The sequence below is a fragment of the Pristiophorus japonicus genome, chromosome 1 (genome assembly GCF_044704955.1).
Source record: "Pristiophorus japonicus isolate sPriJap1 chromosome 1, sPriJap1.hap1, whole genome shotgun sequence".
In the NCBI taxonomy this organism is placed as follows: Eukaryota; Metazoa; Chordata; class Chondrichthyes; family Pristiophoridae; genus Pristiophorus; species Pristiophorus japonicus.
The window spans coordinates 351,749,417-351,766,632 of NC_091977.1; the positions used below are offsets into that span (position 1 = coordinate 351,749,417).

Consider the following 17,216-nt stretch of genomic DNA (forward strand, 5'->3'; position numbering starts at 1 on the left):
TGACAGCAGCTGGAGAGATTCAGTCTGGGCAAAGCTGAGTGGTCCCCTCAGCGCTCAGTCATGCCCCCCTCCACCAACCTAACCAAAAAGGAGACGGTGCCCAAGTTAAAGAATTGCTCACAGCACGCAAGCAGTGATATAACTTAGTAATTCTCCTTTTAAACTAAAGTGGTAGAAATACCGAGTGTTTGCGGACTGTCTGTTTCCAGTCATTCCTTTGGCCCCAATTTTCGATCATAGCGTTTAAATAATAATAGTGTCGATTCAGCTTAAGGCATCTCAAGCAAGATTACGAATGCACATTTGCACCGAATAGTTCCTGGACCCTGCCCTCCCAGGGTTAGAGTCCTGGGCCCTGCCCTCCCAGGGTTAGAGTCCAGGGGCTCAGGTTCTGATCCGACCCCAATCCAAATCTTAACAGAGATGCTACCCAAGATTACCCAACTTGATTACAATCCTGCAGGTTTACATTCTAATTAATGAGTCAGTGCATCATTACAATTATAAATGTAATAATTTAATACTTACTCTTGCAGATGTTCCAGTGCTTGCGACACTGGTTTGGCTCTCTCACGCTGTGGGCTGCCAAAGTTACCACTTTGGCAATGTCCGCCCATATTTGCTATTTTAGCTTGGGGGGGGGCGGGTTCCCACGCCTACCCCGGATTAATTGGCCCCACCGAGTCTCCACTTCATGGACCAGAGCTTCATTGGCTTCATCAGAAAAGGCTTTCTCACCCCCTCCTCCCTGCAACCTCCGCAACATCACTCTCTGCCATTCCTCGTGTTCCAATTCCATTGCCTCGACACAACCTTCCTTCTCTCTCTCCCTCCCTTATGATCCCTAACCTCCCAAATCGCGGGAAAAATTAATTGACTGATTAAAAAAAATGCGCATGCGCAGAACGGTCATTGCTATGGACGCCAGCCTTGCATGACTGAATACATCACTATCGCCCATTTCACATTGCTAAGGCTATCGCCCAAATTAAAAAAGTGAAACTAGCGATTTTTAAAATGGGCGATAGCGATAATAATGGAAAGTCTAGCCCAATGTTTTTCTCCAAGTATGAACACAAACTTGAATCATAGTTGTCACATCTTTTAATGTAGCACTGCTAAATGTAAGTGACACAGTAGCTTTAATATTGCTCATTCATAAATATCTGTTGTTTTAAGGACTTAAGTGTTAAATAGACATTGCAACCAGGCTATGAAGTGTAGTGATGGACGTTAATTTAGGCATCACTGCAGTTATAGGTTAAGATGATGGTTTTTTTGTGCATAAACAATCGCAGGAATACTAAATTTTAATATTCAATTATTGCTGTTTCAAAACTGAAATACACTGAAGTACTGGGAAGTATTACAGTGCAAGAATGGTATAGCTATTCATTACACAATTCACCAAACAGTAAAGCTCATCAGATGTCCCAAATGAAATGATTAACGCTTTATCTACAAATGCAACATACGTTCACTTATAAAATAACCCAGTAAGCCCTTTTGTTTAAAACTACATAATAAATCAAGTTCTGTGAGGCCCATTGCACAAATTAAAACACAATAATAAAATGCAACAAAGCAGGCTGCATACATTTACATTAAAGACACACATGTAGTATTCTACTGTTACAGTATTTTAGGAAAACAATTCTCATCAATGGAGATCATTTTTGTGACTAATTTCCTTATCTTTCAGTGACTATACACACAAGTAATTTTTGTTGACTTGTGTCCCTTCTGGTACAATGCCCCCTCATTAGTGTCCAGTTAGTATTCTGATATTTTGTACATGATAGAAATGAATAATTCATTATTTCCTTAACATATCACGATCAGTTTTTCAGGAAGACACACAAATCACAGAATAGTGTTTTGACCACGATTAAGTTAAATAGTTGGGAATTTACATAGAGACAAACTATATATTTTCTCAACTGTAGTTAACTACAGGTATAATCACAGATTAAGTCTTTTGTTCTGTTTCCAATTGTTTAAAGAAACATTCAAGTTCTAAACAGCAAATCAAATTGACAAGAATGTTACTTCCTGTGATAAAAATATTATATAAAAAATAATTTTAAACCTTGGATACAACAAAGTCAAAGCATACAATCTAAGCAAACATTATTTTTTAACAGATATGCATACTACTGTGGAAAGTACTTCTTAATTCATTTTTTTAACTTAACCTTAAACAAGTTAACTGTAGCTCATAAATGCCAAGGCACCACCATTACTAGTTGGTGAATATGTCCTCCTTTCAAATAAAAGATTAAGGACCACTGTAGCTTTATATTCAATAATCATTAGATGGTTCAAGTATCTCCTATAACAAAACAACTAAGTTTTACCTGTTCAGATTGAAAAATTGCATGCTATTTTACAAACTGAAGATAAATACACAGGTCAGGGCTATTGCAGCCTACTTGATAATTGTACAGCAATGCAAAAAAAAAGAGAAATTACTTAGTGCAAAACTTCCCCTTCCAAATAGAACACAAATTAGTGAACAGCCGGTGAACATGAAACCACTGCCTGACTTAATTTGTACCAAGAGGAACAGCCATGGTTGAGTGATTGATCTGGTTAAAGACAATGATCCATCCGCCACTTCAAACCATGGCGCCCTTGCTGCTACTTCTCGACTCTGTCCATACGTTAACTGCAAGAACAGAATAATGGGCAGTTTGAGATCTGCATTTCATCCTATCTAGATCTCGTTATAATTGTTGAGAAGTGGTAAAATCGGTGCTCATTTTCCGCTCAGCACTCCAGCTTTACTTTCTCTAACGAGTTGCTTATTTTCCCTAAAGTCTTTTTGATGCGTAACGCAGTGAGCCGTGCAGAGGGATTCTGGTACCAACACTCCTTCATCAGCTTGGCGAGAGCAGATAGGCTCTGAAACAAATGAATGTGAGTAATGTTACATAATACAACTTTTTAACCACAAAACAAAGACACAAGTCGCTAGAAAAAAAACAAAATCGTATTCTAAATTTACAGTACTCTACGTACACACTACATTTTTGTGTTTCACATCGCCTTCACTTGGAAAGTTAAAAAGGCTCTCTTGTTTCCTGCTTGGTCTTTTTTTTACATTTCCAAGTCACCTCACTTTAGCTGAAGAAACTAATCCCACTCAGCAATCACCACCATCCTTGCCAGCCTTAATTGGTCTCCCACGTCTTTCAATTTGTTGATGTCGAAATCCTTGTCCTCATCTATAAATCTCCCTTCCCTACTTTTGCAACCTCCTTCAGCCCCATGTTCTTCCACACAACTTCTAACTCTGGAATCCTCTGCAACCCCCTCCCTCCACTCCAACGATGGCCAGAGCTTTTAGCCATCTTAGCCCACACGCATTGTTCTCTCAAAACCCCTCTGCCTCACTAGCTCTCTGCCCTCCTTCAAAATCTTCCTGAAAACCTACTTCTTTAATCTCGACTTTCCCCCAATCCTTCTCTCACCAGTTTTTGATTTCTGGTTATTTTTACCTCTGTGAAGCACTTCAAAGCATTTTTTTCTTAAACTTGTTAAAAGGTGCAATATACAAGTCCAATTTATCATTTTTAGAACGTTTGAGGGGCAAAAGTAACGTTTGGAATGAAAGGGGAAATCAATAAGACAAAAGACAAACCAGACGGTCTGCACCTGGGCAGGACCGGAACCAATGTCCTAGGGGGAGTGTTTGCTAGTGCTGTTGGGGAGGAGTTAAACTAATATGGCAGGGCGATGGGAACCAATACAGGGAGACAGAGGGAAACAAAAAGGAGACAAAAGCAAAAGACAGAAAGGAGATGAGTAAAAGTGGAGGGCAGAGAAACCCAAGGCAATAAACAAAAAGGGCCACTGAATATAAAGGGGCTGCAGGAGGGATCAAAACTAGAAATCATGGTTTAAAAACTAGGGTTAAAACACTCTACCTAAACGCACGCAGCATTCGAAATAAAGTAAATGAGTTGACGGCACGAATCATTACAAATGGGTATGATTTGGTGGCCATTACAGAAGCATGGTTGCAGGATGGCCAAAACTGGGAATTAAACATACATGGGTATCTGACGATTCGGAAAGATAGACAAGAAGGGAAAGGAGGTGGGGTAGCTCTGTTAATAAAGGATGATATCAGGGCAGTTGTGAGAGACGATATTGGCTCGAATGAGCAAAATGTTGAATCATTGTGGGTGGAGATTAGAGATAGTAAGGGGAAAAAGTCACTGGTGGGCGTAGTTTATAGGCCCCAAATAATAACTTCACGGTGGGGCGGGCAATAATCAAGGGAATAATGGAGGCATGTGAAAAAGAAACGGCAGTAGTCACGGAGGATTTTAACCTACATATCGATTGGTCAACTCAAATCGCACGGGGTAGCCTGGAGGAGGAATTCATAGAATGCATACAGGATTGTTTCTTAGAACAGTATGTTACAGAACCTACAAGGGAGCAAGCTATCTTAGATCTGGTCCTGTGTAATGAGACAGGAAAAACAAACGATCTCCTCGTAAAAGATCCTCTCAGAATGAGTGATCACAGTATGGTGGAATTTGTAATACAGATTGAGGGTGAGGAAGTTGTGTCAGAAACGAGCATACTATGCTTAAACAAAGGGGACTATAGTGGGATGAGGGCAGAGTTGACTAAAGTAGACTGGAAACACAGACTAAACGGTAGCACAATTGAGGAACAGTGGAGGACTTTTAAGGAGCTCTTTCATAGTGCGCAACAAATATATATTTCAGTGAAAAAGAAGGGTGGTAAGAGAAGGGATAACCAGCCGTGGATAACCAAGGAACTAAAGGAGAGTATCAAATCAAAGACCAATGCGTATAAGGTGGCCAAGGTTAGTGGGAAAATAGAAGATTGGGAACATTTTAAACAACAGCAAAGAATGACTAAAAAAGCAATAAAGAAAGGAAAAATAGATTACGAAGGTAAACTTGCGCAAAACATAAAAACAGATAGTCAAAGCTTTTACAGATATATAAAACGGAAAAGAGTGACTAAAGTAAATGTTGGTCCCTTAGAAGATGAGAAGGGGGATTTAATAATGGGAAATGTGGAAATGGCTGAGACCTTAAACAATTATTTTGCTTCGGTCTTCACAGTGGAAGACACAAAAACCATGCCAAAAATTGCTGGTCACAGGAATGTGGGAAGGGAGGACCTTGAGACAATCACTATCACTAGGGGGGTAGTGCTGGACAGGCTAATGGGACTCAAGGTAGACAAGTCCCCTGGTCCTGATGAAATGCATCCCAGGGTATTAAAAGAGATGGCAGAAGTTATAGCAGATGCATTCGTTATAATCTACCAAAATTCTCTGGACTCTGGGGAGGTACCAGTGGATTGGAAAGCAGCTAATGTAACGCCTCTGTTTAAAAAAGGGGGCAGACAAAAGGCAGGTGACTATAGGCCAGTTAGTTTAACATCTGTAGTGGGGAAAATGCTTGAAACTATCATTCAGGAAGAAATAGCGGGACATCTAGATAAGAATAGTGCAATCAAGCAGATGCAGCATGGATTCATGAAGGGAAAATCATGTTTAACTAATTTACTGGAATTCTTTGAGGATATAACGAGCATGGTGGATAAGAGGTGTACCGATGGATGTGGTGTATTTAGATTTCCAAAAGGCATTTGATAAGGTGCCACACAAAAGGTTAATTCAGAAGATAGAGGTACGCGGAGTCAGAGGAAATGTATTAGCATGGATAGAGAATTGGCTGGCGAACAGAAAGCAGAGTCGGGATAAATGCGTCCTTTTCGGGTTGGAAATCGGTGGTTCGTGGTGTGCCACAGAGATCGGTGCTGGGACCACAATTGTTTAAAGTCTCAGCCATTTCCACATTTCCCATTATTAAATCCCCCTTCTCATCTTCTAAGGGACCAACATTTACTTTAGTCACTCTTTTCCATTTTATATATCTGTAAAAGCTTTTACTATCTGTTTTTATGTTTTGCGCAAGTTTACCTTCGTAATCTATCTTTCCTTTCTTTATTGCTTTTTTAGTCATTCTTTGCTGATGTTTAAAATTTTCCCAATCTTCTAGTTTCCCACTAACCTTGGCCACCTTATACGCATTGGTCTTTGATTTGATACTCTCCTTTAGTTCCTTGGTTATCCACGGCTGGTTATCCCTTCTCTTACCACCCTTCTTTTTCACTGAAATATACATAGATGACTTAGAAGAGGGGACAGAGTGTAGTGTAACAAAATTTGCAGATGACACAAAGATTAGTGGGAAAGCGGGTTGTATAGAGGACACAGAGAGGCTGCAAAGAGATTTGGATAGGTTAAGCGAATGGGCTAAGGTTTGGCAGATGGAATACAATGTCGGAAAGTGTGAGGTCATCCACCTTGGGGGGGAAAAACAGTAAAAGGGAATATTATTTGAATGGGGAGAAATTACAACATGCTGAGGTGCAGAGGGACCTGGGGGTCCTTGTGCATGAATCCCAAAAAGTTAGTTTGCAGGTGCAGCAGGTAATCAGGAAGGCGAATGGAATGTTGGCCTTCATTGCGAGAGGGATGGAGTACAAAAGCAGGGAGGTCCTGCTGCAACTGTACAGAGTATTGGTAAGGCCGCATCTGGAGTACTGCGTGCAGTTTTGGTCACCTTACTTAAGGAAGGATATACTGGCTTTGGAGGGGGTACAGAGACGATTCACTAGGCTGATTCCGGAGATGAGGGGGTTACCTTATGATGATAGATTGAGTAGACTGGGTCTTACTCGTTGGAGTTCAAAAGGATGAGGGGTGATCTTATAGAAACATTTAAAATAATGAAAGGGATAGACAAGATAGAGGCAGAGAGGTTGTTTCCACTGGTCGGGGAGACTAGAACTAGGGGGCACAGCCTCAAAATACGGGGGAGCCAATTTAAAACCGAGTTGAGAAGGAATTTCTTCTCCCAGAGGGTTGTGAATCTGTGGAATTCTCTGCCCAAGGAAGCAGTTGAGGCTAGCTCATTGAATGTATTCAAGTCACAGATAGATAGATTTTTAACCAATAAGGGAATTAAGGGTTACGGGGAGCGGGCGGGTAAGTGGAGCTGAGTCCACGGCCAGATCATCCATGATCGTATTGAATGGCGGAGCAGGCTCGAGGGGCTAGATGGCCTACTCCTGTTCCTAATTCTTATGTTCTTATATATTTATTTACAAGTCGTAGAAGAACTTCAGGCATGACTCAACTAAATTGGGAGTACCAGATCTGACAGAAGGGCAACAGTAAGATACAAAACTTTCCATGCCACCTAGAACACCACTTACTTCATTGGCACAGATAGAATGAGAGAATGAAAGCATTTGAACAGGTGGAAAAAAAGCAGTAAAAGACCACCCTTGTTGGCTGATCTTGAAGTTAAATTCTCCAATCCCAGGCTCCCAGCAGGAAGTCATGCTTAAAGCAAACCCATCTTGGAGACAGGATTACAATGCTGTAGCAGTAAATCTCTGACCTATGCTCCCCTTGAGCACAGATCCCCACTGGGATTGGTGAGTTCACACTATAACTTCAAATGAGACAGGACTGGTTCACAGTGTAATTTGTGGCAGGCTACTGTGCGAGAGTCAGATAAGAGAATCAGAAGAGCCCAGCGGTGACCAGAAAGATTTGTGGTTCCCAAACTATTTTTTCTGCTGCGCCCCTTCAGAAATTCATGCTCCATGTTCTCTGTAAGAAACAGCATATCTGTAGAATTATTGTTGGTGTAGATACAGCTGGTAACCCAGAATACTTCAGCAGCTTTGTCACTTTAGCTGTTTTAATTCTGCCTTCTTACACTTTTAGGTTTTAATATGAAGACCAATCACATCTTTAGAACTCACTGGCCGGGGGATGCCTCGGACCGGCACCTACTTGAGAAATGTCTGGGCCACTATGTCCCGCGTCCTCCTCCATGATTTTTAGGCACAGGAGATCAAAGGCAGCTGATTTAAGGGAGCCAAGCTGAGCAGTAGGGACTTCAAAACAAACGCAAGTGCATGCACTTCCTTTGGATTAGAAGTCGAAGGTGAAAATATAGGAGGTATTTGGAAGAGTCAGAAAGATGTGAAACTTGTGTTTGTGAGATTCTGCAGATGAGAATGAGAAGGCAGAAGATGAAAAGATCACAGATTCAGGGAGAGATCATGAGTAATGCAGATTAAAGTGAGAAGAGAATGTAACAGACTTGGCAGGTACAGTATGATCAATTACCCTGGAATGAAATGGCAAATTGATAAAATTATGATATATTGTACAAAACAATCAAATGGCATTGAACTCACAGGATCCGAGAACCATCTGTTGGGAATATTTGGTCTTTGCTGTTCCACGCATACAATTTTTCGCATATCTTCAAAGCTAGGGTCATTCGGTACCAGATCATAGAATGGAGGTTTATACTCTTCTGCAATACCTACAAAGTGAGAAGAATTAAGCTTCTGAGCACATTTGAATTACATAGTGTAAATAAATGTGACAAGCCGAAAAGGATCAAGATGGCTGATGTCAACATTGTGTGATGCCCTCGGGTTCTCAAGGCGGGTAATGCCCCAGCCCTAGGCCCTAATGCTGGGGACTCCTGTATTCAAAGTTGTGCCCAATAAATTTCTGCACTACTTCCTGTTGTTGGAACAGTAAAGCAAAAATGTTGAATTCTTTTTAAAATATCTTAGTATTTTTAACTTTATAACAACATGTTAAGCATAATGTTGAAATGTTTGAATATTTGACTTGCATTTGGAAATCAAAATAATCCTGAATCTGAGGTCCTTAGTAACTCAGCTCACCTACACCAGTTGGGTAATTTCAAACACCCAGACTTGGGGATAAGGTACAGGCTAGAGCTATATATGGGACACAGGGGTTCCAATTGGTTGAAAGGGAGTCCTGTTTAAACTGCTCGTCTGATGACGTAGAGCACCAACACTAAGGGCCCAAGTTTCCACACGATAAAAAACGGGCGCCCCTCCAAGCTGGGCGCCCGTTTTTCGCGCCTAAAAAAAACCTCGCGATTCTGGAGCGTTCTGCAGCTCCTTGTCTGCCTGGCACGGCGCCCAGGGGGGCGGAGCCTACACTCGCACCGATTTTGTACGTGGGAGGGGGGGCGGGTACTATTTAAATTAGTTTTCTTCCTGCCGGCAACCCTGCGCGTGCGCCAACTTGTAGTTCTTTGTAGCTGTTTAATTTTTGAACATTTTTTTAATAAAAGCACATTGCCATCAGCACATGCAGCCTTCTCACTGTCTCCTCCCCCCCCCCGGAAAGAACGGGTGCCTCCTCTCCCCCCCCCCCCCCCCCCCCATCCGCGGGAAGAACGGGCGCCTCCCCCATCTTCCCCCCCCCCCACCCGTGGGAAAGAACAGGCGCCTCCTACCCCCCACCCCCACGGGAAGAACGGGCGCCTCCTCCCCCCCCCCCCCGCGAGAAGAACGGGCGCCTCTCTCCCCTGCCCCCCACCCCGCGGAAAGAACGGGCGCCTCCTCCTTCCCCCCCCCCGTGGGAAGAACGGGCGCCTCAGGCTGACTGCAGCATTCTCCCTGCCTGAAGCACTTTCACACAGGTAGGAAGATGGTTTATTTAATCTTTTCTTTGCTTATAAATGTTTATTCAGGTTGGATTTATTATAATATTTGTAGAAGTATAAATAAGGATTTATTGTAGAATTTAATGACTTCCCTTCCCCCCCCACCTCGTTCTGGACGCCTAATTTGTAACCTGCGCCTGATTTTTTAATGTGTAGAACAGGTTTTTTCAGTTCTACAAAATTCTTCACTTGCTCCATTCTAACTTAGTTTGGAGTACGTTTTCACTGTGGAAACTTTGAAATCAGGCGTCAGTGGCCGGACACGCCCCCTTTTGAAGAAAAAATTCTGTTCCAAAGTAGAACTGTTCTACCTGACTAGAACTGCAGAAAAAAAAATGTGGAGAATTGCGATTTCTAAGATAGTCCGTTCTCCACCAGTTGCTCCTAAAAATCAGGCGCAAATCATGTGGAAACTTGAGCCCTAAGAGTTGTGGAAAAGTCCATAATCCAGTCCCACATTATTCTCCAATGTTTTGTGAAGAGTCGAAGCCTGAAGCAGCATCTTGTTTTTCTTGGGCCATTCTTAAGAACTGCCCAAAATATTGGACCACAAAGTGATGATGTGTGATATGCTCCTCATTTAAATGTATAGGCAACTGCTAAGTGAAGAACAGGTACTTCCACAGAATGGGGAAAAAAACAGTCCAGGGCAATAGTGCCAATAAATCAAAAGGTCATAGCTTCCCTAATGACTTAATAGGTTTAATCATCAAGTAGCTGATCTGCTCAGCATGAATCATACAGACTCAAATGTGATTTACTTTCAGTATCAAGTTAGTTGATCTCAATAGGGCTGAGGTAGGGATACAATAATTGAACTTGGGATAGGGAGAAAATTGGGCCAGCATTTCAGCTCCTGACTCCAGCTAGAAGAGCACAATGCATAAGGATTGGGCTCCAGGATCCCCATTCCTGATCGCTATACAGTATTTTTATCTCACTTCTGTCCTGACCAATATTTATCTCTCAACCAACATCACTAACACAGTTTATCTATTTTTTATTACATTGCCATTTATGGGATCTTGCTGTGTGCAAATTGGTTGCTGAGTTTTCTCTACATTATAACAGTAACTACACTTCAAAAGTAGTACATTGGGCTATAAAGCACTTTGGGATATCTAGAGGACAATGAAAAGCACTATATAAATGCAAGTCTTTTTTTTCTGCACCAAATCTTCAATTAAATGCCTCGCCATGCAGGCTGCACAAGTGCACATCAAGAGATTATCTGTGTAGCCCTCGCTTTGCATTTGTGGATGCATATTCCAGAATTGACCTGCAAGATGGTTACTCAGGATGTCTAGAACTGCACCAATTGGATCTCCTTAACTTACATTTATAAACACCTTCCACATAACAAAACCTACCAAGGTGCTTTATAGAAGGAGATGGGAGTCAGTAAACAGCAAATGTGAAAGAAGAGAACAAAAGCACAATCAAATTCTAAGGGGGCTTTTTGAAGGTTGGGAGGTAGGTTATCAAGGGGAATGGGTTTCGGAAGAGAATGCAGACATGGTACCTACCTACAGTGGAGCAAAGTTAAAAACAACTTGCCAATAAGATTTTACAATGTTGAGCAGGTTACTAAATATACTGCAATTCTGGGAACTATGTAAAGATTAAACATTAACAACTTTTAAACACACAATTATTTGATTTACTTAAGGCATAACATAATTTCAAGTAATTTACTTTTCTTTTCTTAAATTCAACTTGAGTGGCATGTCTGATACCTTGTAATAGAAAAAGATACTCTAAAAAGTAGTTCTAGTAATGCTCACCATTACTGAATGTTCTCCTAGTTACTTCCCACAACACAAGTCCAAATGCCCAGATGTCTACACGTTTATAGGCATCAAAACAGTCAACTTGAATAGATTCCTCAAGTACTTCTGGCGCCATATATCGTTTCGTGCCCACTTTTGGATTATTCCCAACATCTAACTGATTGTTAGTTTGTGAATGCATTACTGCTAACCCTACAAAAAGAGATGTTGATTAATACAGCATTACCGGCAAAAGTTTTTTTCTTCAAAAGTAAAGACCATGCAGGACTTTAAGTACTCACCAAGATCAGCAATGCAACAATGCAAGTTCTTTTTTACTAAGATATTTTTGCTTTTCAGATCTCTGTGAGCGATTGCAGGTTTTCCCTCAGTTCCAAAAATTTCATTATGGAGGTGCACCAGACCATTGGCTATAGATAAGGCAAAATTCAGGCAAACTACAGTGTCCACTGTATTTCGTTGTAGATAGTCATAGAGTGAACCGTTCTCATGATAATGAGTGATGAGCCAAAGTTGAGTGCTAGAATTCCTTGACGTCATGTCTGAAGCAATGAAACCTAAAAAAGAGAAAATCAACATGGATCATTATGACAGCGTTACAACACACACACAGTCCTTCTCTAGCTCTTGGAGAAAGGTTCAACAAGAGACAGACATGGAAGTTGTTATGGTACAACGAGGAATCTAAAGATACAAAAAGCGCATGGACCAGTGAAGAGCACCTTATTGTGCACTGTGCGCAAAGCTCTGTAGTGCAGCCAAATAACTACACTTTGCCAAGCTGTTGTTTTTAAAGCCTTTTCTTGCTTTCCTCATTTGCGTTTGCATTAGTTGGACCTTTCCTAATCAATTTCATCTCTCCCCCATGGCATTTCATCTTTATTTTCTTTCTATAATTTCTCATTTTATCTCTACTTTTCATCTGGTCTTCTAATACTTTAAAAAAAAACTGACAACCAGCCTGGTTTCCAATTCATGTACCGTGACTCTGAAAACAACATTATTACAGTAATGAAGTATTTTATATATCATGAGTAGCATTATTACTGTAACAAAGAACCTATAAGAAATATAAAGTTCACAAAATGTTAACTGAAGATTTTGCTCCCTTCTCACCTCTATTTTTTTTCTTTATCCATGCTAATTTATTTTGATTTCACCCAATCTTCACATCTTTCCTGATCTTACATCCTGCCATTGAAAAAAGCTTTAAATTGTTTTCTCTAACTTGGAAGATTGCCATATTGTAAGTGTGATGAGGTCAATCCTTGATGCATATTTACATGTCAAACCAGGACATGAGTATAATCATTAACACTCCAAGCCAAATAGTGACCAGACAAGTAAAATCAACTGTGGCGCTTCCAATTACTCTTAAATTTTGTCAGAATATTCCCATCTAATTTGGTACATATCATTTGTGCCGTGCATGTTTTTCCCCCTTGCAGGGAAATAAACAAGGAATGTCAGTCCCTCCACTTTCCATCCCTTTGAAGATTCTGCAGGTCCAAGGAAGGTTCAAAACAGTGCTATCTGGAGGTTTCCTCTCTCCATCATATCCTCTGCTTTGTTGGTGGCTGCAGTCTTTGCTCACACCCTTCCATGTACAGAGCCTTGCATTTTCATCCACCTTGGATTCATTTATTAACCCTCCCTCTGTTTCAGGCTTTGGCAAACACTATGGGAAGCAACATCACAAAGTTCTCTATATCCACTGTAGATGTGGGAGGGCACGAAAATGAGAAAGGCTCTGAACCTTGACGCAGATTTTTAATTTGAAATGCATGGGTGATGATAAAGATCTAGCCAAGAATCATTTTTAGATATGAAATATAACAGCATCACAAGGAGATAATCCATGGCATTTTGTGGAGGTTTCTGGATTAGGCCAAACTACTGCAAACAGGTATTACATCACAAGTCCACAAATCCACAGGGAATTGGTTGACAAATAACCATAGTGCAAACACCATCAAGGTTCAAAATAAATGTTTTATAAAGTGCTGTATAGTAGGATTGTTGATTACAATTAAGCCACACAATGTTAAAGGAAATGTGACAGCATGGTTAGAAAGTTGGCTGAAGGACAGAAAAGAAATTGGTGGTGAATGGATTTTTTTTGGATTGGAGATGCAAATAGTGCAGATGAGACCATTACTGCTCCCCCCACTTTTCTTTCTAATATATATTCTTCCACGTCTGTGCAATGGTAGGCTTTAAGATATGGTTTGCCTCTCACCGTGTTGTTTTTTTAGTTGCTCTGTGCATGCGTACAGAATGGTGCTGCTTAGTCTTTCACCGATTTCTGCGTTGGTGTTAAAAATAAGCACAAATGATGTTTTTCTGATTTTGTTTCTTTTGGATAGATGCTGTTTAGTGGTATGGTGGGGAAGGGAACTGCTTAGGGGTGTGGGTCAATGTTTTCCTGCTTTGTGCATGGAAAATGCAAATAGTAGGAGTTGGGGTTGCATGAATATCTTGTGCTGTGTACTGTGTTCTGCTGAATGCCTGCAGTCCCTTGATATTTCTTCTACTACAGCCTGAGCTTCGGAAGATGATGCCCCAGTCGACCTTTTGTAGTGGGCAATGGTTACTAAAGTTTTGTTTTTGTATTACTGTATGCAGAGTTGCCTTTATGTTTAATAGCGCATCGTTATAGTGATTGACCTTTCGGTTTCTATTATTTAGTGATACTGTGTATTGTGGCTTAGATTTTAATGACAACCTGTAACACATGCACACTTGTCTCCGTTGTGAATACGTATGTGCTCTGGCCTCTCTCCAGACCAGAGTGCTGCTGAGTGTTTACAGCATTTTCTGTGTTTATTTATTTTTTTTTTTTAAATGCAGGTGCTACCCAGGTGCTCTTATAGGTTGTGGGCATGGTAGGCAGCATTTCTACATGAATAATCATCCAAAGGAACATGCATCTCTCCTCCGGATTTGCTTATTGCCCAACTTGCCTTACTGGATTTTACATGGACTATAATGAAAACCAATTTGAATTCACACTTTAGCTGAAAATCAAGGGCATATATAAATTATTGCTCAACAACTTGCATTTATACAGCGTATTTAGCGTAGCAAAATGTCCTAAGGTGCTTAACAAGAGCAGTATCATTAAAAACATTTTTGACACGATATCAGGACAGATGACCAAAAGATGAGAGGGCAGCCAAGAGAGCATTGGAATAGTCAAGTCTAGAGGTAACAATGGCATGGATGAAAGTTTCAGCAACAGATGACCTGAAGCAAGGGCGGAGCTGGCCGATGTTACAGAGTTGGAAGTCTTGGTGATAGTGCGGATGTGGTCGGAAGCATATCTCGGGGTCAAATACAACACCAAGGTTGCGAACGATCTGGCTTAGTTTCAGATAGTTGCCAGGGATGGAAACGGTGATCAGGGAATGGAGTTTGTGGCGGGGACCAAAGACAATGGCCCAGAAATCCCGGCCTCCCCGGGTCCATACGGAGTGTGTACAGACCCAGGAAGGCATTGCAAAAGCCGGTTTTCAGCGCACAATGCGCATGCGCTGAAAACCGGCTTTTCCGATCTGCCAAGTTTCTGGTTTGACAGATCTCGCGTATATCGGGAGCGAGGACATTTGCAAGGGCAAGATTGTGGGATTTACGCATATCTTGCCCAGCAGATGTCCTCAAAACTCTTGCGCCTGATAAACGCAGGCGCATAGCCTACTTTTACAGGCGTAAGAGTTTTAAAACACACAAAAACATTGTAAAATAAAATTTTAAAAATACGTTGTTAAAAACCCTCCGCAGTACGCCAACAATAATTTTTAAAACTTAAAAAAAAAAATCAGTATATATTTTTTTAAATACATAAATAACATTTAAATAAAAATATGTTGTGCATTTTTTTTCTATATTTTATTATTGCATATTAGTGTTTTGGGGGCTGTTTCTCATTCATAATAATGGGAACTCCAACTTAGAGTTCCCATTATTATGAATGAGAATATATTAGACCTGATTGGTTGCCAGGCCTGCGCACATCCCAACATGAACGCGCTCCGTTGCACAAGAAGAGGAGGCCTCGACTCCGGGATCTTTGGCGAGCATTCGACCAAAAGGTAGGTGCGCACCTTCTGTCCTAATTTTAGTTGAACGTCCGCAGGAAGAAGAAACCAGGATTTGTGGGCCAATGGCTTCAGTCTTCCCAATATTTAGGTGAAGAACATTTCTACTCATCCAATATTGGATGTTGGTCAAGCAGTGTGATAAATCAGAGACAGTGGAGGGATCCAGAGAGGTGTTGGTGAGACAGAGCAGAGTGCCGTTGGCCTGCATGTGGAACCTGTATGTGTATATTCTCACCTAATATATTCTCGTGACGAAGAAGAACAGTATTATAAATTTCAGTCTCTCTAAACCAGGATTTTTCATCTCTAGATGAGAAAATTTTCACAGCAACATTTTCGCCTTGCCACTGACCTCTCCAAACTTCTCCATAACGACCCTTTCCTGTTTTGGGGAGAAAAAAATGTTTCTTTTTTTAGTAGTCATAGAATCATAGAAATTTATGGCACAGAAAGGGGCCATTCGGCCCATTGCGTCTGTGCCGGCTGAAGAGCTATCCAGCACAATCCCACTTTCCATTTCTTGGTCTGTAGCCTTGTAGGTTACGTTACTTCAACTGCCTATCCAAGTACTTTTTAAAACGCAATGAGGGTTTCTGCCTCAGCTACCCTTTCAGGCAGTGAGTTTCAGACCCCTACCACCCTCTGGGTGAAAAACGCTCAACTCCCCTCTAATCCTTCTACCAATTACTTTAAATCTATACCCCCTGGTTATTGATCTCTCTGGGGAAATAGATCCTTCCTATCCACTATCTAGGACCCTCATAATTTTATAAGCCTCAATTAATGTGTCCACTCAGCCTCCTCTGTTCCAAAGAAAACAACCACAGCCTACCCACTCTTTCCTCATAGCCAAAATTCTCCAGTCCTGGCAACATCTCCTCTGTACCCTCCCTTGTGCAATCACATCTTTCCTGTAATGTGGTGACCAGAACTGTACGCAGTACTCTAGCTGCGGCCTAACTAGTGTTTCATACAGTTCAAGCATAACCTCTCTGCTCTTGTATTCTATGCCTTGGCCAATAAAGGCAAGTATCCTGTATGCCTTCTTAACCACTTTATCTACCTGTCATGGTACCTTCAGGGTACTGTGGACATGCACTTCCTCTACACTTCTCCGTATCATACCATTTATTGTGTATTCCCCTTGCCTTGTTAGCCCTCCCCAAATGCATTACCTCACACTTCTCTGGATTGAATTCCAGTTGCCACTTTTCTGCCCACCTAACCACATCCATCGATATCTTCCTGCAGTCTACACTGTCAACCACACGGCCAATTTTTATATCATCTGCGAACTTCTTAATCATGCCCCCTACATTGAAGTCTAAATCATTGATATATGCCACAAAAAGCATGGGACCTAGTACTGAGCCCTGTGGAACCCCACTGGAAGCAGCCTTCCAGTCACAAAAAGACCTGTCGATCATTACCCTTTGCTTCCTGCCATTGAGCCAATTTTGGATCCAACTTGCCACTTTCCCTCAGATCCCATGGGCATTTACTTTTCTGACCAGTCTGCCATGTGAGACCTTGTCAAAAGCCTTGCTAAAATCCATGTAGACTACATCAAATGCACAACCTCATTGACCCTCCTCAAAAACTCAATCAAGTCCTTTGAATATTTTTTTGAGATGCTGAAATTTCACTTGTGTTGGGGACTGAAACATTCCTTCGAGCTTCTTAGACGGAACCAAGAATTCCAACGTGAACATGTTAAAACAAAAAAATTATAGTAACATTCAGTTTTA

The 17,216-nt window shown here is 41.3% G+C and overlaps 1 protein-coding gene across 4 annotated transcripts in view; it reads right to left on the bottom strand.

Moving 5' to 3' along the window:
- Nucleotides 1-1,086: 1,086 nt before the first annotated feature.
- The window catches only part of LOC139273536 (activin receptor type-1), a 98,821-nt gene continuing 82,691 nt past the window's right edge, over nt 1,087-17,216 (bottom strand). For all 4 annotated transcript variants that reach the window (XM_070890497.1, XM_070890489.1, XM_070890503.1 and 1 more), the window contains 5 exons: nt 15,704-15,850; nt 11,650-11,925; nt 11,363-11,560; nt 8,278-8,408; nt 1,087-2,904 (listed from right to left, as the gene is read on the bottom strand). In XM_070890497.1, coding sequence (XP_070746598.1) covers nt 2,770-2,904; nt 8,278-8,408; nt 11,363-11,560; nt 11,650-11,925; nt 15,704-15,850 — 887 coding nt within the window. In that variant the 3' untranslated portion in view covers nt 1,087-2,769. The remainder of the gene's footprint in view (nt 2,905-8,277; nt 8,409-11,362; nt 11,561-11,649; nt 11,926-15,703; nt 15,851-17,216) is intronic.